The 17,008-nt window shown below is 39.9% G+C and overlaps 1 protein-coding gene and 1 long non-coding RNA gene across 4 annotated transcripts in view; one reads left to right on the forward strand and one right to left on the reverse strand.

Moving 5' to 3' along the window:
* The window catches only part of col4a3 (collagen, type IV, alpha 3), a 303,630-nt gene that overhangs the window by 261,315 nt on the left and 25,307 nt on the right, over positions 1-17,008 (forward strand). For both annotated transcript variants that reach the window (XM_029119708.2, XM_029119709.2), the window contains exons 40-46: positions 1,420-1,521; positions 3,112-3,159; positions 3,773-3,958; positions 4,230-4,360; positions 7,030-7,102; positions 11,783-11,854; positions 12,531-12,656. In XM_029119708.2, coding sequence (XP_028975541.2) covers positions 1,420-1,521; positions 3,112-3,159; positions 3,773-3,958; positions 4,230-4,360; positions 7,030-7,102; positions 11,783-11,854; positions 12,531-12,656 — 738 coding nt within the window. The remainder of the gene's footprint in view (positions 1-1,419; positions 1,522-3,111; positions 3,160-3,772; positions 3,959-4,229; positions 4,361-7,029; positions 7,103-11,782; positions 11,855-12,530; positions 12,657-17,008) is intronic.
* The window catches only part of LOC114839327, a 41,995-nt gene that overhangs the window by 12,104 nt on the left and 12,883 nt on the right, over positions 1-17,008 (reverse strand). Inside the window, exon 3 of one of the 2 annotated variants that reach the window (XR_003781817.2) lies at positions 7,751-8,265. The exons of the other annotated variant lie outside the window; for it this stretch is intronic. This is a non-coding gene — a long non-coding RNA (uncharacterized LOC114839327). Of the gene's footprint in view, positions 1-7,750; positions 8,266-17,008 lie in introns of those variants that run through there. 2 annotated transcript variants of the gene reach the window in all.

A 17,008-nucleotide genomic window follows, 5' to 3' on the forward strand; every position in this document is an offset into this window, starting at 1 on the left:
GCCATCAAAATCTTAGTCACATACTTGTACAGTGAGAGAAAAAAATATTTGATCTGATTTTGTACGTTTCCACACTGACAACGAAATTAGCTGTCTATAATTTTAATGGTAGGTTTATTTAAACAGTGAGAGATGGATTAAGAACAAAAAAGAAAAACACATTTTTAATGAGTGTAATAATTATTCGACCCCTCTGCAAAACAAGACTTAGTACTTTGTGGCAAAACCCTTGTTGGCAATCACAGAGGTCAGATGTTTGTTGTAGTTGGCCACCAGGTTTTCACAAATCTCAGAAGAGATTTTGTCCCACTCCTCTTTGCTGATCTTCTCCAAATCATCAAGGTTTCGAGGCTGACGTTTGGCAACTCAAACCTTCAACTCCCTCCACAGATTTTCGATGGGATTAAGGTCTGGAGACTGGCTAGGCCACTCCAGGACCTTAATGTGCTTCTTCTTGAACCACTCCTTTTGTTGCCTTGGCCGCGTGTTTTGGGTCATTGTCATGCTGGAATACCCATCCATGACCCATTTTCAATGCCCTGGCTGAGGGAAGGAGGTTCTCACCCAAGATTTGACAGTACATGGCCCCATCCATCATCCCTTGACACAGTTAGGTTGTCCTGTCCCCATTGCAGAAAAACACCCCCAAAGCATAATGTTTCCACTTCCATGTTTGACTTGGGGATGGTGTTCTTGGGGTCATAGGCAGCATTTCTCCTTCTCCAAACATGGCGAGTTGTGTTGATGCCAAAGAGCTCGATTTTGGTCTCATCTGACCACAACACTTTCACCCAGTTCTCCTCTGAATCATTCAGATGTTCATTGGCAAACTTTTGACGGGCCTGTACATTTGCTTTCTTGAGCAGGGGGACTTTGCTGGCGCTGCAGGATTTCAGTCCTTTATGGCATAGTGTGTTACCAATTGTTTTCTTGGTGACTATGGTCCTCTCGTGTAGCTCTGGGCTGATTCCTCACCGTTCTCATGACCATTGCCACTCCAAGATATGAGATCCAGAGCAAGGGAGATTGACAGTTATTTTGTGTTTCTTCCATTTGCGAATAATCGCACCAACTGTTGTCACCTTCTCACCAAGCTGCTTGGCGATGGTCTTGTAGGCCATTCCAGCCTTGTGTAGGTCTACAATCTTGTCCCTGACATCCTTGGACTTGTCTTGGTGGAGAGTTTGGAATCTGATTGATTGATTGCTTCTGTGGACAGGTGTCTTTTATACAGGTAACAAGCTGAGATTAGGAGCACTCCATTTAAGACTGTGCTCCTAATCTCAGCTCGTTACTTGTATAAAAGATACCTGGGAGCCAGAAATCTTTCTGATTGAGAGGGGATCAAATACTTATTTCACTCATATTTTTTTTTTCCCTCACTGAATAACCTTATTAACGACTTTCTCTATATCACAGGGAACCCAGGATTGGCTGGTGATCCAGGGCCTGCAGGTCCTAGAGGATCCCAGGGTAGAGACGGCATCCCTGGTCCAGTGGGAGAGAAAGGATTTATGGGAGGTCAGAGAACCCTACTAGAACCATTCCTCCAGTGTTGGGGACAATTCTAATTGAATTCAGGAAGTGATCTGACTTTCCAAGGACATGGCACACATTAACATTTTTGTCACTTAGCTAAAGTTCTTATCAATGGCTACATATGTAAAGACCATAAGGTGCTAGTAAGCAAGCTACTTGACAGGTAAGCTTGTTTCTAAGGACTGTAGCAAGCAGATGTAGCAAGAATGGTAGCTGCCATTTAGATGTACAAAAGTTGGTCAGGGGCTAAGGACTTTCAAGAGGGGATAATTGTCATTTAAATGACACTAAATACAATGGAAATTACAATCACATGCTAATATAGGCAAATATTGAGTGGAATAACACTTTGCCATGATTATTTAATCATAAAGAATAGCTAGCAGAGTCACTAAACCAGAAAAGGAGACACAGCATCACCATCCAGCCAGAGCATAAGTTAATCTACAGGGTCGTCATCAAACTACATTGCGTGCACAATTATTAGGCAAATCGTATTCCTCAAGATTTATTTTAATGAAGAAATACAGTACTCTCAGTCAATCAAAAAAATTATTGAACCTCAAACCTGAATGTTTTACAAAGGAAAAGTGAGTTTTGATCTTTCTCAGGCGAATGCATAAGTGTGCAGATTTATTAAGCAACAATTGGTGTACCATTTGAGTACCAACGTTAAGTGCTGTGGGCTGTTGGCCGATTAAGTTGAAAACAGTGTAAAAAACACCTAATCAGGAAAAGTAATTGAAGGAGGAAGGTGTAGCTCTCAAAATTGCGTTTTTATTTTAATTGAAAACTCAAATGCAAATTGTCATAGACATTTGGCGGTTCTAGTGTTAAGGTGTTTTTCTGCCCTGATAGTGTCAGTCTTTTGAAGTATCTGAATTGTATTTGAATACCAGTTGTGGTAAATGTCCTGAACACAACTATTGCAATGTTACATGCAAGTAAATTCAGTTTGGCCAAACATTTGCCACATAATAGTCATAACACAATATCTGTTGTTCTTTGTCACTCAGTGAGATTACATTTGGTACACAAGATGAGGGTTTTTATTTTACTTTATATATGAATGTTTTAAGTTGGCCACAAGGGGGCACTGCAGAAAAGGAAAAAACATTTATGTTGTATTGTTTGCCACTATGGATAAGTTGAAAAAAAATTGCAATCTTGCAAGTAGTACCTTCAATGCTGAAACCCACTAAATGCTGTTTGCAGCTTTAAAAGCTCTTGTAACTAGTGTGAAATTGCTCGGCAGTTACCGGAGTGGTTGGTGCATATAGGAGTTAAATCTGTTTTCAGTCAGTTACGTCATTTGCACTTGACCTTGAAGTAGTTTCTCTTACTCAGCAGGGGCCACAGCTTACATGGAGCGAGGGTAACAATGCTTTGTGTGAAACAGTCATCTTTGTGTTCAGAGGTTCACTGGTTTGAGGCCTACATGAGTTGGTTGGTGCAGAACAGTTGCACTTTGAATAGCCCATTAATTCTCATCCCAAATATGTTGTATTTGATTGAGGTCTGTGGTTTTTCCACTTGTGTTCACTGTAGTCGCTGCTTCTGTTTTCTCTACAGACACTGAAACTGGACCAAAAGGCATAGATGGATTGAAGGGCCAATTCGGTGAGTCTGTGCCATCCACAGATGGTCAAGGGTGTTTTGTTGTACATTATAAAACACTTTTTAAGTCAGGCATTTATTATTATAATCGTAAACGTTTGCGTACCTGCATGGCCAACACATTTGATAGATGGACAAGTGGTAGTTTTGCATAATAACAGTACAATTATGCAGTGTCTGTGGCAACATCACAAATATAACTAAAAAACAAGTTTTGTCCAGATTTCAGTACATCTTTTAGTGGAACAATTTTATTGTATTCATTTACTTACAAAATTAACGGTTTAAATTACCATAAATGTCACCGCTATCATGTCGGGCCAAACAAGGCCATTTACATGTGACTGTATTCTCAATACAATACTTTTGTGCTTTATTGCTTACATACTGTATATGTATGATATAATATCTAAACAATATACATCTAGGCTGTTTTGCCATGTTTATTCCCAATGTGAATTAAGTGTGAAATAGGGTTATTACAGTCAACTTTGCCGCTCTGGGTCTCTTACGCTATATTGCTGCCAACAATGACTCACTGTCTCATTCCATAGAAAAGTATTGAACATTACAGAAATATATCCATTCTTAGCCAGTGATTTGACTGTTTCTATAGGACTAAAGGGGGCTGTGGGTTTTCCTGGCTGCTTTGGTCCTCCTGGGCCCTCAGGGCCTTTGGGTGATGTTGGCCCTCCAGGTTGCCCTGGTCCTACAGGATTGCGTGGAAGTCCCGGTCAGGTTGGAATGTGCTTTGAAGGTCTAAAAGGAGAACGTGGACCAAATGGCCCCCCTGGAACCCAAGGTGTGTAAAGCCTATTTACATCCCGTTTCCAAAAAAGTTGATATGTTGTCTTTGTACTATTTTCAATTTAATATAGGGATAAATGATTTGCATGTCATTACATTCTTTTTTTATTTGCACTTTACGCAGCATCCCAACTTTTTTGGAAATGGGTAGTAAATGGATTCTCTCTGTTGAGCACCACTTTTAACAGAAGTTCTCTGTTTTTCTTATTTGGTTTGCAGCATTTATTTTATGACATCTGACTCTGCTCCACCCTCTGTGTATTTAGGAATGCAGGGGCCACGGGGCCCACCTGGTCCCCCAGGACCCGGGTTCAAAGGACATAAGGGGAACAAAGGTGCCATGGGCCTCATAGGTACCCCTGGATTCAAAGGACAGACAGGGGTACAAGGTAGACCGGTGAGTCACACAGCACCTTTTCATAGTTTTTAGGCATGTGGTTGCTCTGACAGCCTGGCGGGCAAGCATTGTTGAAACATGGTGGTTAACACTGGGAATTCTATGGAGCTACTGCACAAGCCGGTCAAATGTTCTACTTCTACAGCCCGTGAGTGTTTAGATGACCTCACAAAACATGAAAAACAAAGGTATGAAAACACACTGCAAGTCTTAGGCACCTATGACCCATATACAGCATCTGCTGTGTTATTTACATTATTAAATACTGCGAAATCCCTGCCGTAGCTGAACTTTGAGGATGTGTATGTCCTTGTGGAGAATCCATCCCCTTACACTGCTACCAAAATGAAAGCATACATAAGTACAGACAGCAATCTGTACATTCAATCATGGTGGGTCAATAATGCACTTGTTTGGGGGGCACAAGTGTGCCGCGTATGGAGTAAGACGTCTCTGCGAGGGCCACTCGAGGTGCAATAATGTCAAGTTTGTATGGATCCCCGAAGGAGAGGAAAATCCGACTGAATTTTTAAGTGCTCTCATTCCTAAACTGTTGGGCGAGACTCACTTCCCAAAGCCGGTAATTGTTGACCGCGCCTATCGCTCTCTACAACCCAAGCCAGTAAAAGGAGCCTCCGGTCCTTCTGCCAGACCCCGCACGATCAAAACAAAATAAAATCCAGTAGTCACTGTCATTCCAGTTCTATTTCTTTGATGTGGATAAATTATCTAAAATTGTCTAGCAAGCGACAAGAACATTAGCCTGCGTGCACAGAATGAACAAACAGACCGTTTTCATATTGTAAGGCACAAGATTCAGTGCTGTATCATGAATACAGATGGCTGGCCTAATGCAGCACACCATTTATATCTGACTGCCTCTTACCTGAATGCTTAATTAGAGCTCATTCAATTACCTTTTTGGTAACACTTTGCTATAAGGCTTCATGAACTACCATTAACAAATACATTAGTTAACATGAACAAATGACAAACTAAGACCTGAACAAATTATTAATAGTAATAACCCTTACTTTTTTAATGATTTTCAAATGCATTAACTAACAGTTGACACAAGACAAAATCATGTTGTTTTTGTAGGAACAGTTTGTAATGTAATTTGTTAATGTTGATACAGGATATCCATTATTGTAGCTAGTTGTTTGCATGAACAATAGCCTACATAATATAAACAATTCTTAAGATAATCAAACGATTGAATACAATATTAATAAGGTTGGCTTGGTGATGATAGTTTAACATCATTCATTTATATTAACTAATAGTTAATTATCAGTTCTAAATGGTTTAGAGCAAACAAATGTTTCATTAATTAGTGATTGTTAAGGTAGGATCATTTATCATTTTATTTAATTAACTAATGGTGAGTTAATTCACTTACCTCAGCATTCGTTAATTATTAGTAATCAGCTATTAATGATTTAGAGCTACCAACGGGTCATTAATTAGTAACTGTTAATGTAGGATTATTTAAGGGAGACACAAAATAATTACCAAATAATGAGGTATTAGTTATTAATGCTTTATTCCAGCTCAATAGTTACTCAGCGGGCCAAAAAGAGTATGAACTCGTGATTTGGTGTGAGTTAGAATACTAGTGATAGCACATAATCCTCCCTTCAAGAATGACAGGATTAACTAACCGAGTACTCTATTTTACACTGGTCAGCCAGTTTGTCACCATCTTGCAATGTATCTTATTCCCTTTCAACCTGAAGGGAGGCATGTATGAGACATCTTTATGCCAAAGGGCAGGTCAATCTGACTTATTGTTAAGTACATTTTGACAGGTTTTGATGAATTTCCACTGTACAGAAAAATCCAAGAGGGCAATCTTTATGGGTTCTTGAAGCATTTTTGTTCATTTTGAAAAATGAAGCATTCTAGGTCAAACAGGGTGGAATTGGCATCAATGTGAAAAAACTGAATTTAGGTGTGGCCTGTGGCGCAATTGGGTCTGTTCTCTTTGTGTTAAGTATATGTTGTCTATATTTTCAGTTGACCAATAGACCAATTTGGAGTGGACGTCCCGGTTCTGTCACTGAAGTTTGGTTGTGGCAGGAAACTGCGGAAACAAATGTAGGGAAACAGGCAAGATCCACAGACTAAAGGAAAGCAATGGCTTGTGTTGTGGAAATCATTACGGCCATCTAAATAAGACCTGTACCAATTCAGGACTGTCCTGGAGAGTTCTACACAATTTTCTATCCTGTCTAGAAGTGTTCTATGATCTACAGTGTCAAATGCAGCACTGAGTTCTAATAGAACCAGAACTATTATTTTATCCAAATCAGTATTCAGCCATATATCATTTAAAACATTTATCAGTGGGTATTATATTAGGGGGTATATCAGGTATAGTTGATATTCTTGTTGATCATTCCCATAGATATACCCATAGATATTTCCAATACAAATATCTAACTGACTGCATCACACTCTAAATAAGTTTGTGCACACATATGCATAGTGTCTGGTTTACAAGAATCCCTTTACTCACTGTAGAACAAACCTGTTATTTATTAACCCTCAAATTATTTTGGTGGGGAAAAGAAACCCTCATTAGTGGGGAAAATGCCAGTGAGCCAAGATAGGGGTAACGTCACTTTACACTAAATGGATGAGCTAAACAGGATGTTTACTTGCAGGGTAATGATGGCAAACCAGGTTGTCCAGGAGCCAAAGGGGAGATGGGACCATTAGGAATCATCGGACCACATGGTAATGACAGATTTAGCACATTATTTACAAACTCAATATATGTATGTGTACGTTATTCCTGTTTCTACTATGGTTTCTAAATTCTTCTATTTTTCAATTCTGAAACATTCAACTTGTGAAGGAGTGGCCAAAATGTTGTCCCCCTCTGCAATTTGGCTGGAGTCAGGTAGCAAGACCTGTGCACTCTATTCAACAACTCTTATTCTAGTGTAGCTATCACACAGTGTAACGAAATGTAATGATCATTTTTTATTTGTGTACTTATCTGAAAGGAGAATTACACTTAGATCGCTCCTAACTTATATGTTCCTTCCTGAAAATAGTCAGAAAGCAATAACAAATCTTTTTAATGACAGTGCTGTTAAAACGTATTTGCCCCCTTAGTGGTTTCTTCTATTATTGCATATTTGTCACAATGAATGTTTTCAGATCTTTATACAAAATTTAACAGTGGTGAATCTTGAAATGGCAACAGTGGTGAATTTTGAACAATGGTGAATCCAGAAGTGCCTGGCCTACACCAAAATTCCCTTAAGGGTATAGCGGCGAATGATCCAGGAAGTCACAAAACCACCCAGGGCAACATCTTAGGAACTGCAAGCCTCTCTACCCTCAGCTAAGGTCAACATTCATAATTCAAAAATACGAAAAAAATACAGAGAAAAAATCTAATTAATGTGAGAATTGCAAGGCGCAAACCGCAGCTAAGAGAAATGGTAGTGCTGATCTCACATTTAAAAAAAGCACAATGATGACCCCCAAACTGTTTGGGATAATGTCTGTGTACAGACAAGTTAAAAAAGTAACATTTTGGAAGACATAGGTCCTGTTATGTCTGGCGTAAAACAAACACAGCATTTCACATTAAGTACATTATCCCAACAGTCAAACATTGTGGTGGTACTGTGACGATATGGGGATGCTTTGCTGCCTCAGTGCCTGGAAGACTTGCCATCATTTAAGGAACCATGAATTCTATTCTCCAGAGAATTCTGCAGGTGAATGTCCAGTCATCAGAATGTGATCTGAAAGTCATCAGAAAGTGCTTCTATAGATACCCAGCCAGAATCCCGAAAGAGCAAGCATGAACTTCATGAAGTTTATGTGCAGTGTGGATTAGGGATGCAGACTCTGAGGGTTGGTCAGTCCCCTTCTGGCTGTGCCTGGTGAAGATTGTAAGAGTAGAAGATTATAATAATTAATAAATGCACATGTCTATAAACAGAATCCAAGTAAGCTGCATGACCAGGTGGATAAGGACAGGAACAATTAGTTGTGTTCAGAACTAATTGAAGTTTATTTAGGGCAACCACAGAGAAGAGTATTGCAATAGTGTAATTTTGAAGTAGTAAAAGCATTTATTTGTTTGTCAGCTTACTTTTTTGACCAAAAGTTTCAGATTTTTGCAATATTCCACTTGACGGAAAAATTTTGAAAAAAATTGGGGAATCATGGACACATCCCGCATCCACCGGGTTAAAGAGTAGAGGGACCATCTGGTTTGTTATCAGCACATGGTATGGAGGTGCATTAGTGCAAATGGCATGGGTGACTTGCACATCTGTGAAGGCACCATTAATGCTGAACAATGTATACAGGTTTTGGAGCAACATTTGCTGCCATCCAGATTACATTTATTTCAGGGAAGGCCTAGCTTATTTCAGCAAACAATGCCAAACCACATTCTGCATGTATTACAACAGCACAGCTCCGTAGTAATAGAATCTGGCTGCTAAACTGGCCTGCCTACATTTCAGACCTGTCACCCATTGACAACATTTGGCGCATTATGAAACAAAAAATTCAACAAAGGAGACCCCGAACTGTTGAGCAGAGGAAATCTATTTCAAGCAAGAATGGGAAAACATTTCACTTTCAAAACTACAGCAATTGTAACGAATGCTCATCATCATAATGCTGTTTACATCTACTTAAACCTTTCACGGTGATCGTTCAAAAATTGCCGTAAAGTGTGGCTTGTGTGTTCCAAACTTAGCGAGTTTCAAATCCATTGGTCGTCATTTGAGAGTTACATGCCACCAAAGACATGCGCTCGCGTGTAACCGGTGCCAGACTGCATGTCTTTGCTTACGTGGTGCGAAGCATATAGGCAACGCAAAAGGATATGTGTTGATCTATTTTTCTCTGCGAATGCACATAGAAGTTGATCGGAGAACTGAGCTGGAGGACCGGGTATGAAACAAGTGATCATCTTTTAGTAATCCGCTGTCAAAAATTTGAATGAACAATACAATTGAACGAGTCACTAGAAAAAAGGACTTGTGAGTCCCGAGTCACTAAAAATATTAGTTCAAAACGAACCAATCGTTCGCGATCTGCACATCACTACAATTAAATAATTACCCTTTTATGCGAGCAGTCCAATATATTTTTGACCCACATTATAATTTTTTTAATCATTGAATTCAGACCACACAACCATGTGGAACAATTCTCCCATTCCAAATATACTTTTCAAACCCTTTTTCTTACACAAGTATGCATTGTATCACAATACATTTTAACAGAACAATAAAATAATTCATCTTTTGTGCAAGCAGTCCAATATGTTTATGACACCCATTATTATTTTTCTATTTATGATTGAAATCAGACCACACACAATCATGTTGAACAGTTCTCTCGATTCAGTTCTCTCGATAAAGTAGACTATAATGATCACATTTGTACTACATTATTTCATGATGGATACCAGTCCTTTGAAGGCACCAGCACACGGGACACAGTGGCGGTGAAGGTCTCATAGACTTTCAATTGGAGTAGGGCGATGGGCGGCAAACCGCAAGCAGTTTTGCGAGCGGTGTAGTGCTCAATCCCGTGAGCGGAGCCGCTTTCTGTGCACCCTTTGCTCACGGGTGGAGGCGCCCAAAAGTTGTTGAACTTTTGAGCACCCGCCACTCATGTCGACCAATGAACAGTTTTCATCTTGTCAACCAATCAAACCTTCATTCATTGACAGTAATGATATATGAGAGGAAAAAATAAGATACTTGTTGTCTATGCTTGAACAAAAATGATCTGCCAATGCCACAAAAAAGGTTTGGTCACAATATGCCCGACAACACCTTGACACGCCTCACAGCTTCTGGTACACGTTAATTTGGAGTGACGAGACCAAAATAGAGCTTTATGGTCACAACCATAAGCGCTAAGTTTGGAGAGGGGTCAACAAGGCCTATAGTGAACAGAATACCATCCCCACTGTGAAGCATGGCGGTGGCTCATTGATTTGGGGGTGTGTGAGCTCTAAAGGCACGGGGAATCTTGTGAAAATTGATGGCCAGATGAATACAGCATTTTATCAGAAAATACTGGAAGACAATTTGCCTTTTTCTACATGAAAGTTGCGCATAGGGCGCTCTTTGACTTTCCAGCTTGACAATGACCCTAAGGCCAAGTTGACCCTCCAGTGGTTACAGCAGGAAAAGGTGGCGGTTCTGGATTGGCCATCACAGTCTCCTGACCTTAATATCATCGAGCCACTCTGGGGAGATCTCAAAAGTGGGTTCATGCAAGACGACCAAAGACTTTGCATGACCTGGAGGCATTTTGCCAAGACGAATGGGCAGCTATACCACCTGCAAGAATTCGGGGCCTCATGGATTACTACAAAAGACCGCATGCTGTCACTGATTCTAAAGGAAGCAATACATAGTTTTAAGAACTACGGGTATGCAGACTTTTGAACAGGGGTCAGTTAATTTTTTTTCTTTGTTGCCATGTGTTGTTTTATGATTGTGCCATTCTGTTATGACTTACAGTTGAATGTGAATCCCATAAGAAATAAAAGACGTGTTTTGGCTGCTCTCTCAAGTTCTTTACAAATGGTACATATATTACCAATTATCCAAGGGTATGCACACTTCTGAGCACTACTGTATCAGAAATGTATTTGGGGCATCAACCATTCAGTGATTTATAGACTAAAAGCACCACTTTAACATCTATACTGTAACTGACTGGAAGCCAGTGAAAAGATTTAAAAACCAGAGTGATATGCTCTGTTTTCTTGGTCCTGGTTAACATTTTAGCAGTTAAGGAACTGGATTTTGACCCTTTTAAGACAAATTCCAAATAGTTAATCAATTAATGTAACCAATTAATTTAATATATAAAGAGATTATTACAATTACAGTACAAGTATCAAAGATAGAAAGTTGATGCAGGCAGGAGTGAGGAAAATGCAAGAGAGCTTTCCCAAACTCCACTCTGGTTTATATCCCCTACCCAAAGGTGTGGGGGTGGTTTACTGACCTAAGGATAACAAAAAATTGTCCTGAAGAACAGACTTAGGAAGTTAAGAATACATTCCAATATGTTCTGGGGCCATCTCATATGACAGAGTGGTGTTATCTGGAGAAACAAGCCAGCTAGGCAATAACAATCAAACCTTTTGTCCCTGCATTCACACCTAACCGAAACATCTGTTAACCATTAACATTAACAAAAACTATATGTCTGTATAAAGAATACTGAATCATGAATTAAAACTTGTTCCTGGCCCTTAGAGATTTTTCATGGTGAGGAGCCATCTATAAACATTTTCAAGTTATGAAAAGTGAAAGTATCCTTTAAATACTAAATAAATGTCATTGAATCAGTCAACACCTTTTTATTGCGCTTTGTTGCCAATAAATATGTGACACAATGAGTTTTCAGGTCAGAAAGGAGATAATGGACCTCCAGGATCTCTTGGTTCCCCTGGGCAGAAAGGGCGGTTTGGACCACAAGGTAGGAAGAGGTTTTTCTTTTCAAGACGTAGGTAAAAAAATAAAGAACACAAGAGAAGTGTAATAACTATGGAAACAAACTATCATAAAAGGTCAGTATGATAGTTGCTGTAAGTGGTTATCCGTCATTGAGGAAAAGAAAGTTGCAATTTGAAACCAAATAAGGTTTTCAGACCAATGCCACAGGGCAGGGCTGTTCATGTCCATGTTCCTCAAGATCTACTGTCCTGTAGGTTTTCTGACTTGTGTAACCTTAAACGCATTGCTTACAGGTCACATCAGGCCTGCAACTCACATTGTTCTAGTTTGCAAATTAAAACATAATTCCTGTTAAAATCCAAACAGTTGTGGTATCCAACATGTAGAATCATTATTCACATGAAGAATAGTTTGGGAAGACCTTTTAAGAATGTTATTGATCGTTGAGCTTGCAGAGTAATGGCATGAATTAATAACTCTGGTTACTAACAATAACAGTTTTTAACACTACTAACTGGAAATTGAACTCGTGAATTCCTGAAAAAACATTCAATGTTATACTGAAAATCAATTTGCTGTTTACTATGAGAGGAACACATCTGTATAATAACCCAACATACATGGAAAAATTATTTGGAGCTGAGGAACGATTTAATGACATTTTTCTCAGTGTGAGGTTTAATGGTGCTGTGTTGCAGGTTCAAAGGGGCATGCCACTGTCCAAGAGTTGAGACTGGCACCTGGAGAAATGGGTCTGCCAGGAAATCTGGGTGGAAATGGAGAGTCTGGACCCACAGGAGCTCAGGGACACCCGGGACCCCCAGGTACATGAATGTGTGTGGTATGAGTGTGAGCTGGTCTGGGTTTTTTGCACATCAGCACCCATCTGGTATAACATAAGTCAAATTATTCCTACATAAATATACTATATATTTTGACCTACTACAACGCAAACTCCAATATTTCAAAAGAACCTCAAAACATTCAGAAATACCCAAAACTATCAAAAATAATTAAAATCAGGCAAACCATGGGGCCGGGTTCTCCTGTGACATGGCGAACATGGGGATGCAGCCATAAAAACAATGTAAGCATATGGCAGCAGAAATAATCCCATGGTAAGCACTTTAAAATGTTTGTTAATGTGGTCAGCCATATTGTCCACCATCTTGTAATTTTCTCCTAGCTTAAACACCCTTTAGGGAGACTACTATTTGACACATTTATGCTGCTGGCCTTGTCAAACAGAGTTATTGTTCATCTATAAGTGAGCCCTCTGAAACCACGCACACGAGAACTTGTCGACCGAAGGAAAATGTCTAAAAAAATGTGTAAACATAAAATTCAGATCCGTAAATATAATTCAGATTTGTAAATGTAAGTCAACATTTGTAAATCTTAAGCAAGTTGTAAATATTCTATAGATTTGTGTTTTATTTGCGAAATGTGTTTTTACATATTCACAAATGTTATTTATATTTGTGAAACATATTTACATATTTTCAGATAATGTTTTTATTTACAAAATATTTTTTCACATTTAAAAATTATATTTTTATTTGTGAGTTGTGATGAATATACGCATGCATGTTTTATATATATATCAACCCACTCTCTTCCTTTTGCGTACATATAACACAGGTTCACATTTCACTATTTCGTGCTATGCATATGCCAAAGTCCTTTTTTCCGTGCAGTTGAGATGCGATCTCCCATGAATGATGATGGTGAATTAAGTCGTTTCTTTGACACGCACCAACTTAAACCTATTTGACGTCACCATCATCGAGGCTCGGATTTCCCAAAGATTCATGAATTGTTTAAAAGCCGAAGATTTACTTTTTTCTTGAAAGAACGTCAAAGGGTAAAGGTAAAAGTTAAATTTCGATTTTCAATGCATAGCACGAAATTGTGAAGTGTGAACCCGTGTTATATGTACACAAAAGGAAGAGTGTGGGTTGATATATATTTACAAATATTGAGACACATCTAAGTGTATAAGCTTTGGCAGTGTAAAGTTCAGTCTTGCAAGCAATAGCTGAATTCTTATGACTATTCCCGTAAGTTCGTAGATACTGGTAAAACCTATTACCTGCTAATACGCTGTTAAAAGAGCCAGTGGCAAAAACCATACAGTACATAGACACTTGTGGTGGAGGTAAAATTAGTAAGAAACGTTAGTCAGTTGAACACAATGCTTAATGGTGTCTAGCCGGAGTATAAGCATGTAGTTCCGTGGCCTAGTCGTTAAAGACAGTACCTCTCATGCAGGAGACCCAGGTTTGAATCCTGGTGAGGGGATCATTATTTATTCATTTTAATTGCAGGCCGGCAGAACTATGTTTGCCTGGTTCCTTTTCTGGTTTTGTCTTACAGACCCTTATTTGTAATATGATTGAAATGGAAGAAAGACCATATTTAGAAGTTATCTAAATATGTGTGAAAACAATTAGCATAATTCAATTTTAACCTACACATGGGCAACATCTCTGAATCGTTACTCACTGTTAATGATTTAAAATCTACTCCCTAAAGCACCTAGGCCGTAGGGCTACCTGTATGAATTTAGGCCATTGTGTTAAGAATTACTCAAATCTACTTTTCATCATTAATACAGTACAGATGTGGTATGTAGCTTACACTTATAATAGATTGTTCATGTGTTCACATCAAACAAAAGAAAAGCAGAGATAGTGAAAACTGGAGGAGGGCCACCTCTTGCTACATTTTCACAGGCAGAGTAGTTGGTGTTGGCATACAATAGAGGGGGGCCCATAAAGTAGGGAGTCGAAGGGGCAGGCAGTGTGTGCAGTGTCCACCCTTTGAGTACAGTGTAGTATCATATAAATGATTTTGATTGCCCTTTTTATACATGCCTTTATGTACACTTGAGGGGGACACTATTGAAAAATGCATGCACCTAGCCTCTAGACTGGTCACCATTAAATGGTGATCACATGTCACCTGACATAGGATTTCAGGCCATTTTAACATACTACCACCAGGTGCTTTTCATTGTCTTGAATATAAGTAGAAGTTTTAAGGGCAAACAATGTAGGCTAGCCAACAGTGGATATAAAAAGTCTACACACACCTGTTAAAAGCGGATGAAGATGAGATGTGACCCCTGGTAAAATACCATGTTTTTGTGATGTAAAAGAAAGAGACAAAGATAAATCATGTCAGAACTTTTTCCACTTATAATGTGACCTAAAATGTGAACAATTCAATTGAAAATGTAACTGAAATCTTCGAGGGTGAAAAATTTAAAATATACACACCTGCCATCATTCAAAGTGACTCAGATTAATCACAAATAAAGTTAATCTGTTCTAGTAGGATTTTCTTAGTTACATCTCAGAGCAAATGCCATGGTCCGCAGAGAGCTACCAAAGCATCAGAGGGATCTCATTCTTGAAAGATATCAGTCAGGAGAAAAAAATAATTAGATAGATAGCATTAGATATACCATGGAACACAGTGAAGAAAGTCATCATTAAGTGGAGAAAATATGGCTCAACAGAAACATTACCAAGAACTGGATGTCCCTCCAAAATTGATGAAAAGATGAGAAGAAAACTGGTCAGGGAGGCTTCCAAGAGGCCTACAGCAACATTAAAGGAACTGCAGGAACCACCTCAACTGGCTCCTTTCGATGCAAAGGAGCAGCGGCTCTTCTCTAAGTTCCTCATGGATGGCTGAGCTTCTTACCCTATCCCTAAGGGAGAAGCCAGCCACCCTTCTGAGAAAACCCATATATACGTAGGGTGGCAAGACGGAAGCCTTTTATTACAAAGAAAAAAATCCAAGCCCGGCTGAAGTTTGCAAAAACAAGCATCAGGTTTCCCAAAAGCATGTGGGAAATTGTATTATGGTCTGATGAAACCAAGGTTGAACTGTTTGCCCATAATTCCAAAAGGTATTTGCAATGTGACCATTTTGGAGCGCTTTTGCAAAAAAGAGTGGGCAAATATTGCCACGTCAAGATGTGCTCTGCAAATAGACTCCTACCCAAAAAGACTGAGTGCTGTAATAAAATCAAAAAGGTTCTTCAACAAAGTATTAGTTTAAGGGTGTGCAAACCTGGTTATTGTGGGTTTTTTATTTTTATTTTTCGCCTCAAAGATTTCAGTTTGTTTTTCAATTGAATTGTTCACGTTATAGGTAACATTAAAGGTGGAACTATTTCTGACATGATTTATCTTTATCTCATTCTTTTACATCACAAGAACCTGGCATTTTAACAGGGGTGTGTAGACTTTTTATTTCCACTGTACATGTCAGATAAAATCATCATCTTCTTCCGCTTATCCGGGGCTGGGTCGTGGGGGCAGCAGTCTAAGCAGAGATGCCCAGACTTCCCTCTCCCTAGACACTTCCTCTAGCTCATCCGGGGGGACACCGAGGCGTTCACAGGCCAGCCGGGAGACATAGTCCCTCCAGCGTGTCCTTGGTCTTCCCCGGGGTCTCCTCCCGGTGGGACGGGCCCAGAACACCTTCCTGGGAAGGCGTTCAGGAGGCATCCGGAACAGATGCCCAAGCCACCTCAGCTGACCCCTCTCGATGCGGAGGAGCAGCGGCTCTACTCTGAGCTCCTCCCGGGTGACCAAGCTTTTCACCCTATCTCTAAGGGATCGCCCAGCCACCCTGCGGAGAAAGCTCATTTCGGCCACCTGTATCCGGGATCCTGTCCTTTCGGTCATGACCCAAAGCTCATGACCATAGGTGAGATTAGGAACGTAGATTGACCGGTAAATCGAGAGCGTTGCCTTGCGGCTCAGCCCTTTCTTCACCACAACAGACCGATACATCGACTGCATTACTGCAGAAGCTGCACCGACCCGTTTGTCAATCTCCCGTTCCATCCTTCCCTCACTCGTGAACAAGACCCCTAGATACTTAAACTCCTCCACTTGAGGCAGGCACTCTCCAACAACCTTAAGTGGGCAAGCCACCCTTTTCCGACTGAGGACCATGGCCTCGGATGTGGATGTACTGATTTTCATCCCCACCGCTTCACACTCGGCTGCAAACTGTCCCAGTGCATGCTGAAGGTCCTGGTTTGAAGGGGCCAACACGACAACATCATCCGCAAAGAGCAGAGACGAAATCGTGTGGTCCCCAAACCTGACACCCTCCGGCCCCTGGCTGCGCCTAGAAATTCTGTCCATAAAAA

The sequence above is a fragment of the Esox lucius genome, chromosome 1 (assembly GCF_011004845.1).
Source record: "Esox lucius isolate fEsoLuc1 chromosome 1, fEsoLuc1.pri, whole genome shotgun sequence".
NCBI classification, from domain to species: Eukaryota; Metazoa; Chordata; class Actinopteri; order Esociformes; family Esocidae; genus Esox; species Esox lucius.